The sequence below is a fragment of the Schistocerca piceifrons genome, chromosome 11, assembly GCF_021461385.2.
Source record: "Schistocerca piceifrons isolate TAMUIC-IGC-003096 chromosome 11, iqSchPice1.1, whole genome shotgun sequence".
Lineage (NCBI taxonomy): Eukaryota > Metazoa > Arthropoda > Insecta > Orthoptera > Acrididae > Schistocerca > Schistocerca piceifrons.
This window is the reverse complement of record NC_060148.1, coordinates 53,115,372-53,134,293: the sequence shown is the minus strand read 5'-3', so window position 1 is coordinate 53,134,293 and position 18,922 is coordinate 53,115,372. Positions and strand designations below refer to the sequence as shown.

Genomic DNA, 18,922 nt, shown 5'->3' with positions numbered 1-18,922 from the left:
TTTTAGCTAAGGATTTGTCCATCTATTCCTTCCACAGTTGATATACTTGCAGGCCCTCGTCATGACGACTCGATCCACTACCACGGGTATGTCAGAAACAGCTGTACTTCACAGACGCCAAACGGTGGAAAGCTGCACTCTTTCGGACAATGTTGCCACATATTTCACAGAACAGAGTGCCATCTAGTGGTTGGTGCCACAAGTAAGGGTGTGACGCTGTTGCCACCTGGTGGCCGTTCCCTGACAAGGGTTGCCTGCTAGACCAAGCGATCGGGCAATCTGTTTCTTACGTGATCTGGGGTCAGAAGGCTGTATTTATGCACAACAATGGCATGAACCCACCATCAATTACTAAATCAATTTTAGAAGTAATGCATTATCAGTGTGTATATGTTAACAATAAAAAATTTCCTGGATTTCCTGGTTAAAAATACCTTATTCCAGGTGGAAATAGGCTTTTTCCGTGTTATGTGACTGTACACTTTCCAAAGTGCTGAAATGAAAACTTATTTGCTTTTGTCAGCCAATCATAGCTGATGTCACATGACAGTCAACCAATAGCAACATCATTTTTAAGTAACGTGAAACCACAAATAGGAAAAGTTAATGGTTAAAATTAACTTATGAACAGTACAGCTAAAAGCAAAGCTATGTTTCCGGATATCTGTTGGTCCTTTTTGCAAGCGTTACTCATTCAGATACATCAGACACAAATCTGTCAGTAAAATTTTAAATTATGACAAACAGCTGGTCTTCTGAGGCCAAAATTTTTCTAAGTGGCTAGTCCTCAAAGTTAAGTTTTTAATGAGACTCCAACACTCTGTGATTTAAGAAATTCATCTAAATTCTCACATGTAACTTAATTCTTTTTGTGTAAAGACTAATTTACTCCGAAAGTAATGGTTCCCAAACAACTATTTGCAATATTTTTATGCGAACTGTTTGAACAGTGGTCAGAGAGCACCAGAAAACAGGTGTTACTGGGCATGTTAACTACAATGACATAGGAAGCCTGTGCTTGGCGTTTGCTCTGTTCATCAACCTTTCGTCGGTTGCATTTCTTTGTACAAGTTCACGGGTAGTGGAGGGCCGTATTTCTGTGTGGAATTTCATAGGTAGTGGGGCATTCTGTGTCCACGTGCAGCACTGCAGCATGCTGCTCAGAGAGGACATATGGAGGTACTGTGCTTATGGCAATTGTTTTATCATATCCTAATCAGATAAGGAAGGCAAAACAAGAAAAAAGTCGCTGGAATAATTCATTTGAAAATTATACTCTCAAACTCGAGGTACCCTAGTATTTTGCCATGTGGTCACTAATAGATTATTTTTATTCATACTCTTTTCCATCAAGTTTATATCCTCAATTCACTTGAAAAAGATAGTACAGAGAAATACAAATCTCCTGCAAAAAAAAAAAAGCAGTTGTTTGTGTATGCCAGAAATAAGGACAATAAGTTTTCATGACCTTTTCGAACAGTATATCAAATTAAGAATGTTATCTGTGAAGACAACAAACTGTCTAATTGCAGTTTATATTATATTTCAGGAGTAAATATAAGGACTTACGGGGAGTTACAATGATAAAACACAGTGTGCTGCCGGTCTATGCTTTACATATGAATGGTGATCCATACATTTAAGACATAAACAACACGAATTAAGAAATTAAGTCTAGAGTGATTAAACATATAAATATGTCTGCTTGTGTCTGTATATATGTGTGCGCGCGCGCGAGTGTATACCCGTCCTTTTTCCCCCCTAAGGTAAGTCTTTCCGCTCCCGGGATTGGAATGACTCCTTACCCTCTCCCTTAAAACCCACATCCTTTCGTCTTTCCCTCTCCTCCTCTCTTTCCTGATGAGGCAACAGTTTGTTGCGAAAGCTTGAATTTTGTGTGTATGTTTGTGTGTCTATCGACCTGCCAGCGCTTTCGTTCGGTAAGTCACCCCATCTTTGTTTTTATATATAATTTTTCCCACGTGGAATGTTTCCCTATATATATATATATATATATATATATATATATATATATATATATATATATATATATATATATATATATATATATATATATATATAAATATAAAAAGAAAGATGTGAAACTTACCAAACAAAAGCGCTGGCAGGTCGATAGACACACAAACACGTGGAATGTTTCCCTCTATTATATATATATATATATATATATATATATATATATATATATATAGACACACACACACATACATTCCATGGGGGAAAAATTATATATAAAAACAAAGATGAGGTGACTTACCGAACGAAAGCGCTGGCAGGTCGATAGACACACAAACAAACACAAACATACACAAACATACACACAAAATTCAAGCTTTCGCAGCAAACTGTTGCCTCATCAGGAAAGAGGGAAGGAGAGGGAAAGACGAAAGGAAGTGGGTTTTAAGGGAGAGGGTAAGGAGTCATTACAATCCCGGGAGCGGAAAGACTTACCTTAGGGGAAAAAAGGACAGGTATACACTTGCACATACACACACATCCATCCACACATATACAGACACAAGCAGGCACATTTAAAGGCCTTTAAAATGACACATTATGTTTCAAATAAATTTGCTGCCTCTGCAGGGAAGATTACTAATTTCTTTAGCAAATAAAAAATAATTTCATTGTTCATCAAGACAATGCCTGCTCGATTGTCAAAAATGGGGACATAAAATAAAACAAGAAAACAAGCTAACAACACTCTTAATCGTTGATAATCATTTGAACGTATTTTAATTCAGTTGACAGCTCCCAGCCACAAAAATACATTTTGTTTTCATTTGACATGAGAGCTGTGAACAAAGAGAAAACAACAAAAATCACGAAACATAAACAGGGTTAATGTGAAGAATAGCTGCCCCACCCACCCACTATAACTCATATCGCCCCAAGCTTGCACGATCTGGCAGCATAGGCGTGCAAGGAAACTTTTTTTTGCTTGTATACGGCTGCTCACTGCTGTTACAACCATCCTTCCAGTACCCAGGAGCAGGAGAAGCCACTGCTCATACACGACTTCAGCACTGCACACGCATGTGCACACGAGCCCGCTGACAACTGATCAAATGAAACTAATGCGAACAGATATGACGTCTGCGTGTACATCTACACTCTGCAAACCACTGTGAGGTGCATGGCACACTGTATGTCCCAGTTATTACAGTTTCTTCCTGTTCCATTCACATACGAAGTGCGGGAATAATGATTGATTGAATGCCTCTGTGTGTGAAGTAATTATTATAATCTTATCCTCACAATACTTACGTGGGCAATATGTAGGGGATTTTACGAGGGCGAGTCACACGAAAACCTTAAATTTGTAATAACAAATCAAAATTTTGAGCCATTATCCTGTAAGTTGATAAGCGTGCTACAAACAGCGTGCAGAATGGCCTGTAGGTGGCAGCATAGTGCAGATGCACAAATACCATTGCAGCAACAGTATAAAGATGGCCACTCCACTTGCGATTTGCACCAGGGAAGAACAGCGTTCTGTTATTTGGTTTTTGCGTAGTGAACTTATTGAAATTCATCGACGAATGAAGGTTCAGTATGGTGATGCACATTTGTCACAGCAGCAAGTCAACAAATGGAGTAGGAAGTTCACAAATGGTGCGACTTCGATGGAAGATGCTCGTCGTCCAGGTCAGGCACAATAAGTTGTGACTCCACAGAACATTGCAGCAGTTGAAGCCATAGTGAATGAAAACTGTTGAGTGACACTGAATGACATTGCAGCATGTTTACAGTTTACTCATGGGTCAGCACACCACACTGTGCATGATGAGCTCCAGTTACACAAAGTGTCAGCAAGATGGGTGCCACAGCAGCTGACTCCTGAAATGAGAGAACGACGTGCTGATACTTGTGAAGAACTTCTTCGACGCTTTGAATGAGAAGGTAATGGCTTCCTTGCAAGAATCGTTACTGGGGACGAAACCTGAGTTTACTTCCACCAACCGGAAATGAAGAGAGTGAGCAAGGAATGGCACTATCCCTAACCACCAAAACCAAAGAAGTTTCGAACAAAACCATCAGCAGAGAAGGTTATGCCGACTCTTGGGACGAAATAGGCGTTCTTTTGGAGCATTACATGCTTAGAGAGACCACTGTCAGCAGTGCATCATACACAGATCTCCTAAAAAAATCATCTGCGTCCTGCAATCAAATCAAAGCGACGTGGATTGCTGTCAGCAGGTGTCCTTTCGCAACATGACAATGCAAGGCCCCACACTGCCCATACAGCAGTTGCAACAATCACAGACCTGCATTTTGAGTGTCTTCCTCATCCACCAAGTTCCGTTCTGATGAAGAGGTACGCTACACGGTGCATATGTGGTTGCGCGGACTACCAAAAGAATTTTTTGTAAAGGAATTTATGCACTTTGTAAGCACTGCAGGACTTGCACTTAGCGTGGGGGAGATTATGTTGAAAAGTGATACAGCTTGTACCACTTCCGCACAATAAATAATATTTTAAAAAAAATATTTAAGGTTTTCATTTGACTCACTCTCATATTATATTCCTAGAGTCATCATTTAAAGTCAGTTCTTGAAACTTTGTAACTAGACTTTCTCAGTATAGTTTATCTTCAAGAATCCTCCAGTTCAGTTCATTCAGTACCTCTGTGACACTCTTCCATGGATTAAACAAACCTCTGACCACTTGTGCTGCCTTCCTCTGTATACATTCAATACCTCTTGTTACTCCTATTTGGTATGGGTCCCTCTCTCTAACTGGTCGCATGAGTTATAACTGTCTCCTTTGTAGACTGACTGAACTTTACCAGTCTTCTACCAATAAACTGAACACTACCACCTGCTTCACTCACGAATGAACCTACACGATCATTCAATTTCCAAAGTGTTACACCCAGGTATTTGTACGAGTTCGCCAATTTCAACAGTGACAACTTGATATTGTAGCCATAGGCTACAAAGTTTTCTTGTTTCGTGAAATGTGCAATTCATTTCTGAACATTTAAAGCAAGCTGCAAATCTTTGCACCACTTTGAAAGCTTATCAAGGTCTGACTGGATATTTATGAACCTTCTTTGGGACAGTTCATTATGGATAACTGTGTCACCTCCAAATATGTCTAAGGTTCCTATTACCATTGCCTGCAAGGCCATTTATATGCCACAAACCGTACAGTCCCAGCACACTTCCATGGGGCACACCTGTAGTTACTTATATATCTAGTGATGACCCTTCATCCGTGGTAACATGCTGCCCTCAACCCAGTCACAAATTTCACTTGATCCCCATACTGATTATACTTTTGACGACAAGCGTAGGTGTGGCACTGAATCAAATGCTTTTAGGAAATCAAGAAAGACTGCATCTGACATCCTTGATCCGAAGCTTTCAGTATATCATGGTTGGCACTGAGATCATTCTATTTGAGATATCTCATTATGTTGGAGTTCAGAAAATGTTCTAAGCTACAACAAATTAATGTCAAGGAAATGTGACAGTAGTTTTGTGGATCACTGCTACTACCCCGCTTGTAGACGGCACGGTCTTTTGTTTGAGGGATCCGCGATAGATTAGTTACAGGGGGCTAATGTAGCTGCAAAGTCAGTATGAAATCTGTTAGGGATCCGTCAGGCTCTGTAGCTTCGCTCAATTTTAACGAATTCAGCTGTTTCTCAACATCACTGACACTAATACTTATTTTCAGTGGTACGAGGGTTAAATTTGGGCTGTTCTCCTGAATTTTTCTTTGTAACAGAACATTTGAAAATGGAATTCAGAACTCCAGCTTCACTTTTCTACCATTAATTTCATTTCTTGTCTCATTCACTACGGGCTGGACATTAACTTTGGTGCTAGTAACAGCCTTTACATACAACCAGAATTTTTTTTGAGGTTTTGTGAAATATCATTTGACAGTATTCTGCTGGTCTTTTTCTTTTAGAAGTTTCTCCATAGTGACAATACTATGGAGGTTTCTACCCACTATGGACCCTCTACCGAGTGCGTATCTGTCCAGTGCATGGTGAACTATTCCTTTAAATATGAGCCTGAGTTCATCTACATGCTCCTGCCCTCTGCTGAAAGTTTCAAGTTCTTCACTGAGATACAACACTACTGATTTTTATATGCTTTACTGAACATATGTACCTTTCTGCTTGTTTTAGTTGTCCTTTGTACTTTGGTAATCAATGTTACCACAACCACATCAGTCACTGACCTCGAAGAGGTCAGGTCTATGTGTTGCCATTAGATCCAATATGTTTCATAGCTATCTGTTCTATGTAGTTTTCAGAGAAGGCATTTACTAAATTGTCGGACGGTTAAAGGCCCCTCCTATCATTTTATGTCCACTCCTAATACCGAGTCTTGCCCAAACAATCTCTAATACCGAGTCTTGCCCAAACAATCTCTAATACCGAGTCTTGCCCAAACAATCTCTAATACCGGGTCTTGCCCAAACAATCTCTAATACCGGGTCTTGCCCAAACAATCTCTAATACCGGGTCTTGCCCAAACAATCTCTAATACCGGGTCTTGCCCAAACAATCTCTAATACCGGGTCTTGCCCAAACAATCTCTAATACCGGGTCTTGCCCAAACAATCTCTAATACCGGGTCTTGCCCAAACAATCTCTAATACCGGGTCTTGCCCAAACAATCTCTAATACCGGGTCTTGCCCAAACAATCTCTAATACCGAGTCTTGCCCAAACAATCTCTAATACCGAGTCTTGCCCAAACAATCTCTAATACCGAGTCTTGCCCAAACAATCTCTAATACCGAGTCTTGCCCAAACAATCTCTAATACCGAGTCTTGCCCAAACAATCTCTAATACCGAGTCTTGCCCAAACAATCTCTAATACCGAGTCTTGCCCAAACAATCTCTAATACCGAGTCTTGCCCAAACAATCTAATACCGAGTCTTGCCCAAACAATCTCTAATACCGAGTCTTGCCCAAACAATCTCTAATACCGAGTCTTGCCCAAACAATCTCTAATACCGAGTCTTGCCCAAACAATCTCTAATACCGAGTCTTGCCCAAACAATCTCTAATACCGAGTCTTGCCCAAACAATCTCTAATACCGAGTCTTGCCCAAACAATCTCTAATACCGAGTCTTGCCCAAACAATCTCTAATACCGAGTCTTGCCCAAACAATCTCTAATACCGAGTCTTGCCCAAACAATCTCTAATACCGAGTCTTGCCCAAACAATCTCTAATACCGAGTCTTGCCCAAACAATCTCTAATACCGAGTCTTGCCCAAACAATCTCTAATACCGAGTCTTGCCCAAACAATCTCTAATACCGAGTCTTGCCCAAACAATCTCTAATACCGAGTCTTGCCCAAACAATCTCTAATACCGAGTCTTGCCCAAACAATCTCTAGTGCAGTTGTAATTTTTACCTTGGTGGATTTGAGTTTCTTGTCAACTGCGACAAATACAACACCCCCATTTCCCTATCCTTTTCGATACACACTAATTTTCCCCAAACATCTCACTTATCCATGTCCAGTTTCAACCAACTTTCAGTACCTAATGTTATGCGAGTTTCACTTGTTTTCATGAACACTTCAAACTGTGGGGTTTGTTTCGAATGCTTCGACAGTTTAAAAATTAAGATTTTTAATCCTTTCACCTGACCAAATTAGGGGAAATTAGGGGAACCCAGTAGTTCTCAACACTACGACTCACCTCTCAGGAATACGTAGCCTAATTTGTCACAGAACCTTCAGAACCTTCAAAGTCTCTGGTTAAATTCTTCCACTCAACCCATAATCAAAGGGATATTAACAGTTGACGAGACCATGCTGCAAATTGTGAGCTTCGTTGGGGAAAACCGTGCACAAGGCTGGTCTTTTCTCAACCATCTCTTGTCAGTCAATGGTATGATCCAAGTATGACCTCTGAGCCCAGAGTACAGGCATCATTTGTTCTAACATGTGCCATCACCTCCGGTTGGTTGCATCCTGTTCCCTCAATGGATGCTGGCATAGCCTCTACAATATATTGAATAAGGCCCCCAGGTACACACACTGAGTGCACCTGGTGTCCTTTCCTGGCCCTTGCTGCCATTTCCCTGAGGGAAAGCAATTTGTGGTTACGAAATATTGCATATTTTTCGTCCTAAAGCCTTTGACACATTTTGCTGTCGGTAGACACCTGTTATTTTAAGGTTGCAGTATTATTCAGCAGTAGGAGACTAAAGCAAAACTCTTTGTTAGAATATCAGTTATTACGAGTCATAATTACAAAAATTTAACTTGAAACTAGAACAACGAAAAATTCCTGGAATTCTAAAAAATTCACCATGCTTTTCCCGGTTTTCTCCCAGATGAAAAAAAAAGTCCTGGATTTTTCCATGATTTCCTGGTTCTCATGGGATGCAAACACCCTGATTATAGCAAAGGCACAGATGGATTTGACTCCTGTAACTATTTCGAAGTGTTTTATGAAAGTAGGATTTGAGTTCATGGAAAACACATAGGAACTTTCCAAATCTGGGAGCATTGTTGGAGAAAGCTATAGTGGAAGTTAGTGACGATAGCATGAGGAATGCTGTAAGGGATGCTGTTTTAGAAAATGAAGGTTGCACTGACTTTTCCATTGTTTTAGATGGGAGCTGGCAAAAAAAAGTGGCATCTCTCCCTACACTGCGTTGTTACAGCAACAAGTGTAGACACAGGAAATGGCAGACATTATGAACAAAGACTGTCAAACTTCAATAGATTAACAGGAACATAAACTGAAATGTGGTTATAACTATGACGGTAACAGAGGTGGGATGGAAGTATCTGCTTAAAAATCTGAAAGATCAGAGAGAGAGAGAGAGAGAGAGAGAGAGAGAGAGAGAGAGAGAGAGAGAGAGAGAGAGATTAGAGGAATTCCAAAATGGAATGTATCGGCCATGTACAAAAACATTTGGGGACCAGACTTCAGACGTTGAAAAACAAAAGATTAGATGATGGTCAACTGCTGGCAGGGCAATGTCACTTGACTAAGAATGAAACAGAAAAACCTACAGAGATATCATGGACAGGCAATGAGAAGGATTAAGGACAAAATACAGGGTACAAAAAATTACCGTATTTACTCGAATCTAAGCCGCACTTTTTTTCCGATTTTTGTAATCCAAAAAACCGCCTGCGGCTTAGAATTGAGTGCAAAGTAAGCGGAAGTTCTGAAAAATGTTGGTAGCTGCCGCCACAACTAACTTCTGCCGTCGAATATATGTAGCGCTACACAGGCATGCTTTACAGGCACGAAGATAAATACTGGCGCCCAAACCTCTGCTTCAATAAAAAAATTTAAAAAAAATGTGGAAGACGAGCTTTTTTCTCCGCCCCGAGTTTCGACCACTGCATTATCATTATCATACATTATCCAACGAAGTAAATACAAATTCCGTATTATCGAATGTAGCAGCATTTCAATGTACTACGAAAATCCGATTGGCAAGACTGTTTGGGATGTTTGTTAATATGGCCAACTCTACGATTCTCTTCACCATAAGAATAATACGAGTATAAACACTTTGTCATGTATTGTTTTGTGTTTGCTGCTATCTCATTTAAATCCTGTCTGCCTAATAAACTACGAAACTAGAGTGAGACAACAGCAAACGTGGAAGAACACACATATCATGTCATGTTTATATTCATATTATTCTTATGCCTAATAGTGATACAGTCAGAAATGAAGCACGGCAATTGACTAGATTTTTAAATTTAAGATGACTAATTTCTGTGCAGAATGTAATGTACTGAAGAGGCGTCTGCAAAGATTTTCAAACGGAGAAAAATTTTCGGTAAACTCTCGTTCAGATCATCTATCATACGCAATCTATTATTTGGTTCTTGTTGATCATTATCAAAGAAAGCAGCAGTGTGAGTAACAACAAATAACAGTCTCTAGCCATTGTTTCGCTAATAAGACTACTCCTCTTTTTTTTTTTTAATTGTCAGCGGCAGTAGCGCGCAGAAAAGCAAGCCATGCCGCAAGCGGCGACAGGTCGTAAACACTCATTATCGGAATGCAACAAATAATGCATGACACAGTACAGCAATGCATTTTCAGCTTAGAGTGACGTAAACACCTATAACAAAGAGAACGGCACTTATCTGATCAAAGAAAAATAAGCAATCAATTCAAACCAGACGAAGCACGTGAAAAAGGAAGGGTACCCGTATAAATACGGACGGAGCACCTGACGCATAGCAATGGCTACCTGGTAAAGCTTAACTGCTAAGCTTAAGACTCGAGTCGAACTACTGTAGCTGTATCGTCATTTATTTGACCTAAATTAGGTCTCATTACAATGGACCAACTTTGTTTTGATTTGGAGATGCGGCCTAAAACTTTTCTCTCCCCTTGAATTTCGAGTCTCAAATTTCAGGTGCGGCTTAGATTCGGGAAATTTTTTTTTCCTTGATTTCGAGTCTCATTTTTCAGGTGCGGCTTAGATTCGAGTAAATACACTATGTACATGCATATCTGCAGACTGAAGTCCATGTCATGTTTCTGCTCAAAATGTGACATTACTGTAGAAGTTTAACAGTGCAAAAGTGACAGGAGAATTTTATTCACTTAAGCATAGTCTTCGAGCAGCTGTACTTTGTGCTATAAAGTCAAAATTTAAGATATCTGGCCAAGCCTGATCTATTGAAGAACTGTTTACATGAACAAACCCAAAATCCAACTGGGTGTTTCAAGAGCTTGATTTGGAACCATCTCCAAAAAACAGTGTTTGTAGGTATGCAGACATTAAAAATGATAATGTTCTCATACAACTGTGGAAATATTGACAAGTGTTGGATACTACAAAAATTAGGGGCTATTCCTGGTAAGAATATAGTTTCAGGTGTTTGCCATTGTGGCAACTGTAGAGTACAAGATGCTGAAAGATCTCTGGGAAAAAAGAAAAAAAAGGGAAGACATTCAGTTATATGTTGCAAATGAAAGCTGGAGGACACGCAAGAGGCAGACGAACAGAAAAATATGCATCAGGTGGTTTTAATCATTGAGTAATCTCTTGGGTGTAATTTTTTTTTTACTAGAAAAGACCCTTTCTCTGAAGAACTATTCAAGATTATTGAATAAAGTTTAGTATGTATCTAGGTAAATGCCTTCTTCAAGCATGGGGCCTTAAATAACGTAAAATTTTGTAGTATTTTCTTCTAAATAAAATAAAAAGGAAGAAAAGTGATAGAAAATTTTTGATCCTTTTGTTTTCTAAAAATTTTTGGAAATAAGGAACTTGAACATAACTTTTTTGGTTCAGTGTAATGTATAGTACGTAGTTACTATCTGGTAGAAAATTTATTGCTGTAGGTTCAATAGCTTTCTCACAAATGGAACAAACATTTGGTGTAAACTTAACACGGATCAGAAATGGATATGTCCACATATAGGTTCCCTAACATTCTTAAGGTAAAACAGTAATTTAAATACTTGTCCTTTGTTGCAAATAATTCTTTTACAGAATGTGGCGATAGTTAACATGCTTTATAAAAAAAAAATAGGGGTTTCACATTAACATGGACACTAAAAAACATTCTAATTATATCTAAAAGATTAAGAAACACTGATGTAATACGCTGATGAAGTTAGTGTTTTCTTTCTGTAGTAGCCCCAAATTTTCTCACCAGACATCTGAATGTCTGCTCGCGTCACAGTGTACTCAGATCTGTCTCCCGTTTTACACAAATATACCGCTGCCAAAGTATAAAATACTACAAAAGAATAAGATGGCGCTCGTCTCCTTTAGATGTAGACGTCCCCTTTTCTTCTGAGCTTATGAACCACACAAAGAAGAACTGTGTACACAACGCTGTCTTAATTGTATGAGGGATAACATGTCCCCAACAAGAGGGAAAGCTCACCTTGTTAATGATTGTCGGAATAGGCTGGTGGTCGGAGTGAACTGGCATCGGCCGAAACACCTCTGCCGTCACATCATTGCCGGGCTTCACACCTGGAGGCCTGCTGGGCAGCTCTTCTGGTGTCAGCACCTTGTCATGCTCTGGTCCGTTCACAACCTGAAAGCCGAGAAGTCTCTTAACTGCCAACCCCGAACTAATTCCTGGCTATATAATAATTCATCAAATCCACAATTGCTTAAAAGTTACAATGTTCACATTACCGGTTTCGGCAACTGATTTCTGTCTTCAGATGAGATTTTTCATCAAGATACAGTAAAACCCCTTTTACACTTTTCAGCGGATTGGTCCAAGAAAGTGTAAAATGCAGGGAAGAGTAAAATATAGAAAAGCATAGAAAACAAGAAGCAAAAATGAATAAATTACTCTTACTGTCATTCCCTTTACATTGTTCAACATAGGAAATTAAAACAAAATTAAATTTTGCCTATTTTACAAATCTAAAATTATTGTTTTTGTTTCTAACAGTAATTAGCTCTACTAGTTTCGAGAAACTACATTAAGAAGATAACTGTGTTCTAATGTAAGACTTATTACTGAATCACAAAATTATGGTTTATAAAACTTAAAACACTACATTGGTTAAAACATTAAAGCTGACAGCCTTTGTCAAGGGAACGGCAGGCACGAAATCTTCAGCTTGATGCCGAGGAGGAGGTAACTCAGTTGAACAACATCCTGGGTAAGAAAAAAAGTAGAAACTCTCATCATGGCGCAGAGCATCTTGAGGAGGAATGCTTACATCTCACATCACGCCACACCAACCTAAGGCTGCGCACCTAGTATGCATTAGTGTATTTCACACGGAAGTAACGATTTGTGAAGCCCATTATAGTGATGGCTATCTTCAAAACATTTTGGGAAGATGTCTGGTGTGCAGCAACATGTTACAAAAGTATAAATTCGAATTCCACCAAACTCAGCACGTTAGCTTGTTGACGCATTGAAATAGAGACTGCAAAGCGCTGTTGCAAGCCAATCATAGCTCATGTCATGTGATCTCGTCAGCCAATGACAGCAGATATTTAGAGTGAAGGACACGTGATGTAGTCAGCCAATAACAATGTCACTGTTAAGTAGCATAAATGCACAAATAGGAAAAGTTAATGGTTTAAATTCATGTACAGTGTAGCCACAAGGAGAACTAAACTTTCACATATAACATTGGTCTTTTTAGAGTAGGTTACACTTTACGATTCATCACACCAATGTGCCAGTAAAATTTTAAACAATGACATTAATGTGTAGTCTTGAAATTGTTCCAAGTGGCTGTTCCTGAAAGTGTGAAGAAATTAACTGCACATTTTCACACGTAACATAGTTCACCTTGCGTAAAAAAATTTCCTTTTCGAAGAACTATTAGCAATTATTTTCCCGCGATCTCTTGGACGTGGGTTCATTTCAGCAGCTGCCAGAGTGCAAGAAAACAGGCGTTACTGCTAATGGACAGCTACAGCAATGTAGGAAGCCCGTATGTTCATACACATGTAGCATTGAGAGCTCTTACATGACGCTAGAAAAGAAATAGGCCACCAGAAGATACTACAAGAGCATAGGAATTTCGTAAACCATACTAAAATGCACAATTCAGCTTAAAGGACACATTCGTATGTCCCGATTCACAATGAAATAGGCCCCAGCCTGATTTTGGGATGCAAATTTTCTTGTATTGTCTCATGCTTGATTCATTATTATGGCACAATGCCATATGTGCCAGAAAATTAAAATGTGCACTTCAAATTCAGTGACCAGCTGAAACTAGCCAATAGTGTGGAATGAAATACTTAATTTCTTATAAATTTACTGATCTGCAGAAAAGATTGATAAGAGCCACATTTATTTAGCAAACCAACAAAAATAACTTTATTGTTTGCAAGGTATAAGGTAATTAATGCTAGACTGCCAAAAATGTGCAAAATAAAATAAATTCAGAAAACAAATTAACAAGAATCTTCCGTAATTATGTGAATGTATTTTAATTCACTTGATAGCTCCCAGCCATAGAAATGTTTTTTGTTTTCATTTGATGTGTGAACTGTAAATGAAGAGGAAGTAGGACATCAGGAAAAAGCGAAATTGCTAAATGCTAATACGACTCGCTATCCTCTCTACTCTAAAACCCAGACTGCTCATCTGCACATGCGCGAATAATGGGCGCACCAGAAATTTTTTTCTTTTGGCATGACTGCTACTTGCTACAGCTACACTTCAAGTAGCCAGAAGCAAAAGAAGGCTCTGCTCATATGCAGCTCAACTGCGTATGCGCACAAGCCTGCTGGCAACTGCTCGAAACCAACTTAATGTAAACAGGTGTGATGTGACACACATTGGAAATAGTTTGCTGTTATGAAGTATTTCATAGTCTTTGTCCTAAAGCCTTTCATTCATTTTGCTTGTTATCAGTTCTTACCAGTGAAAATCACAAAAATTGAACCAAGGACTAAAACATTGAAAAGTTCCGCAATTCTAAAAAAAATTCCCTGTTTTTTCTCAGTTTTCTTCCGAATAAAAATACCTTGGGTTTTTTCCCAAATTTCCCAGTTGTCTCAGAGTATATACACCCTCTCATAGCATCATACATTAATACTTGACTTTCTTGATAAGTGGCAATATTGCTGTGTACTCAATGTTCACCTAAGGGACCGGCAACCTCTCAGACACTTGAGCAACACATAGTTGCATATGTTCAAGGCATTCCCTTCCCGGACTCCGTAAATCACAACAAGGATGACAGACAGCAGGACTCTCACATGTGCAGAACTGGATCGACACAAATTACTCCGCACCGAGGCTATATAGTGTAGCACAAACTATGTTGCCAATTCAGTTCGCCCCACCAAAGCTCTGTGCCAACTCATGCACAGAGTCTTAGCAGTCCATCTGTCAGAGCCCAGTTGGAAGCCACCGCAGTGGAACCTACGACTATCCCGTGATGCTGCCGAGAGAAACCCGTCAGCCAACTATGACAAACACTCAACCTCCATCATTAGCTATTATCAGTGGAATATGGTTTCATGACCCACTACATTTATTGACAGCGTGTTCCAGGTGCATGTCAGTGTCTGAGGAGTTTTATTATTTTTTATTGAGAAGTGTTTTTCCTTTGTTATTAAATCTGTGGTCATAATAAACCCTTGTTCTTGTTTATCTGTGTCTTATTACTGGTTATCAAGAATCTCGCCACGGGAGATGTAGCAAATATGATGTATAAATCACTGACAGACATGTTCAGAATGATCATCTGGCAGTACTGTATAGCTTGATGAAGCTGTTAGGAAATTAATCATTATCTGATAACAGCAATTTCTGAAACTAATGAGGTGAACATCGTGATTTAAGTTGTCTTGGGCATAATAAATTACTATACAAACAAAAGTTCACATAATTATTTGACAATATGTCTATTTTTAAAAATTTGTGACTGCACTTTTCAACATTCCTAGCATACAGAAAAGATACCCTTTCTATCTGTCCAAACATTTTAGAGGTCCGTGTGGTACCCAAAAGGTGTTACTAACAGACATTCTCCAGAACCAGACCTGTACACTACACACAATATAACCACACTTCGGGTATCAAGAGCACTGTTTGTGATAAAATGTCCAAACCACAAACTGTATACACCATGACAAATGTATCCATTGTCATTGTCAAGAAGCAGACAAAAGTAAAATACATTTTAGTAACTACCCACCAACAAAGCTGTTCATTTATTTACATTATAGTGTAGCACGTATCCCAGAAACAAAATTAAATTTTACTGTATTGTGTAGACATGCTTTTACCTCCATATAATATGAGTAATGCCGAAATCAAGGCACAACAAAACTGTTTAACTACATATTTTCATATATGTTGCAAACCTATTAAATTCCAATCATCAACTGATCGCCTCAAATGAAATGTAACAGTATGTTTATTCGATCAAAAATAATTTTGAGGAAAACTAAAAATCGTAGGCATTGCCTCAGACATTTGAAATAAAGAGAAAAAAATAGAAAGAAAAATGTATCTCATTTCCTTTATCAGGGTGAACCAGGCTAGGTTGGGAAAGGCTGGAAAGCACGATGAAGACAAAGTTCAGAGCTCATGCACATCAATCTATACTGTCACCTACAGTCCACAAGCTTACGGTGCGGCATGTTTTTGGCACTAGGCCCTCTCCGCCTCCTCTGCCATTAGCAAAATGTGTGCGGGAAGAACAGATTGTCTTCCCTCTGCACACACTTAACTTCCTTATATTTTCCACTGTCATCATTTCGCGAAATTTATGGGGGAGAAAGATAACACATATTTGACTCATCGTTATTTAATACATCTGAAACGTGAAATTTAACTGTGAGAGTAACACGAATTTCTTTTAGAAAATACAAGAGTTAGTTTTAAAAGATTCAAATGGTTTTACTGTTTTTCAAAATGTTCCCTGTAACATCAACACATTTTTGCATTCGATTAAGGCAGCTCTTAATTTAATGATGCCTCTCTTGCTGAGGCACTTGAGAAACCAGGCTACTGTAACATTCCACTGCTTCATCTGACTATGAAGAAATGATTCTACCCCATTTTGTACTTAGTTTTTGGAAACAAAAATATATCTCAAATTGATAGCCATGTTTGTGTAGTGAGGCTCCACGGTGCTGACTTGTAAGGCATTAAGATACTCAATAGTTAGTTTAGATACAACGGTGTGATAAAAATCATTTTTTGTCAAAAGCTTTTCCAATGGCACGTCCATCTTATAATGCTATAGTAACATTACGGCCCACTTCAGAAAAAGAAAACTAGCAACCATATTCTTACGCATACTGCAAATTCATATATAAATCTCATAAGCTTAGGTTCTGTTCAAAAGACTGAACTAACATTTCTTTTCTGGATAATAAGATTGACTCTTACGATTCATTACGAGTATTGATATTCCAAGCCAAATTTTAAGTGCCAGCTGGAATTTCCAAGACTTTCTGCAACAATGCGGATGCATTTTGGATCAGGAGTCAGTTCATGTGCTACCTACTGACAACAAAATTTTCTCACATCCAACTGCTGCTGTAAAATGTCTTTGAATTTACCCATACCAATGCCAAATGTGACCCGAATAAATGCGTAAGATGTCCATCTATCATTTTCAAGCACCAATTGAGCAGCAGCAGTATTTTCATCAGTAACAGCAGTTCCTGGGTGACCTTAACGAAATTCACCAATAAGAACGAAACACACTTGATTTCACTGTACAATTATAAATTGTTCACTTACAAGAGGCTTCTTTGATAAGTGCATTTCTAAGCCAACCTTCACTTTTTTAAGCATTAATGACGATTTGAAATCTTAAAAACCACGGCCCGCCCATGTTCTCTAGTCAGATTCTTTTTTTTATGCACAGAGCAAATGGAACTATATGGCAATTACCTAGCAAAACATTAGAAAGTAGCTGCCAGACAAACAAACAAAAAATCATTTGTTTTTACAACCACAACTGAAAATTTTCAGTCTCCATGATACTCAACATTGGACACCACCTCTCATTTCTGCCCTTTTTGTCTGTTGATAATCTCTATAACACTCCCTCACTCTTACTGAATGAACTTATGGACTCTTCATTGTATTTTACTACAGACACATCTTCCTAATTATTTTACAGCTGTTACTACTTCCAATAATTGATCTTCAAGTGTGTAAACAGTAGAGGGACTTCCTGCCCATTATGGGGAAGTATGTTGCACTTGTTTATGTACAGGCGTAAGTGGACTACCACCAATCCTCTAAAAGTCTTCCTGCACTTTATTGCAGTTCAACAGTGTTGCAACACTCCTAACATTTGAGAGAAAGAGACTGGGTTTCAATACCCCTTCAATGCATAAGACAAGTCATTAGCTCAACTGCTTAAAACAGGAAAAGTTGCTGCCTCCTTAAGGAAACCGTCTCTGAAAGCAGTTCAGGAAATGCTAACTAGGTCTCCTAATGCTGCTTTATTCAGCAGTAGTAATGGAACGCCCCTGTAGCAATAACTACATGAATGTTTATCACTGATAAAGCTGGTTTCACTACAGCCCGATCTGGTAAATGACGACTGCACAAATCTATACATTACCAGAATGCGTTGTGCTCAGGTCGATTCTCAACTCACTGAAGTGTGACAGAAGCTACACAGTCTGACAATAATCACTGTCATAAATGCTCCACTCACTTAACACAGTGATACCGTACATGTTAAAACGTACTTTACGGTTACCGACAATTAGCTGCAGTGCCCAGCATTCCCCGGGATGTATAATGTCTGTCACGTGAAGTGATTAGCACTGCGCCTTTGAAACACCATTTGGACTGCAATTGTCACTCAGTATGTACATGCTGATTGTTAACGGCCTGCCTCTGAGTTAGGGGTGTTGATAAAACATTGATATATCGATATTTTGGATAAAAATGGCAATACTGAGTGCCAATATTTTCATTTTTTTTTTTTTTCGAAATTGTTGATAAATATTTGAAGCTGTTGTTTTGAAACTGCAGCAGAACAAAATTTCATGTTCACTGTATGAAGCAGTGTCACTACTTTTTGAGCTTTCATCATGTCCAGTCTCTCTCCGACTGTGCAAAGCTAGTGTATTTGGCGCAAAACAGTAAGTCCGATTGCACTAGGGGTGGTGGTGTGAACACAACACTGGCGTTAAAAGACACTTTTTAATGCAACATTGGCATTCTTCAAAAACAGTTGCTGAAAATGACAACAAAAATCTAAATGGCAAGCTCAGTCTTTGCAGTGGGCAGACATGCGTGAGGGGAAATGCCGACTAAATTGGCGCTCGAGACAGAAACTGCAACATTTAGCTGCACCGTTCAGTTTTGACACTACAACTGCTGGGTCACTGGCATCGGGAGAAATGAAAACATAAGAAAGTCGACCGAAGCATTCTGGACAAATCCAATGTGTGATGATACTGAAAAACGGGCCTGTCGGTCACCTTTTATTGTTAGCAAAG

At 38.9% G+C, this 18,922-nt stretch overlaps 1 protein-coding gene across 12 annotated transcripts in view; it reads right to left on the bottom strand.

Moving 5' to 3' along the window:
* LOC124720406 (eukaryotic translation initiation factor 4 gamma 1-like) overlaps positions 1-18,922 on the bottom strand; it is a 662,434-nt gene that overhangs the window by 175,474 nt on the left and 468,038 nt on the right. For all 12 annotated transcript variants that reach the window (XM_047245746.1, XM_047245748.1, XM_047245747.1 and 9 more), the window contains one exon: positions 11,889-12,044. In XM_047245746.1, the coding sequence (XP_047101702.1) occupies positions 11,889-12,044 (156 nt within the window). The remainder of the gene's footprint in view (positions 1-11,888; positions 12,045-18,922) is intronic.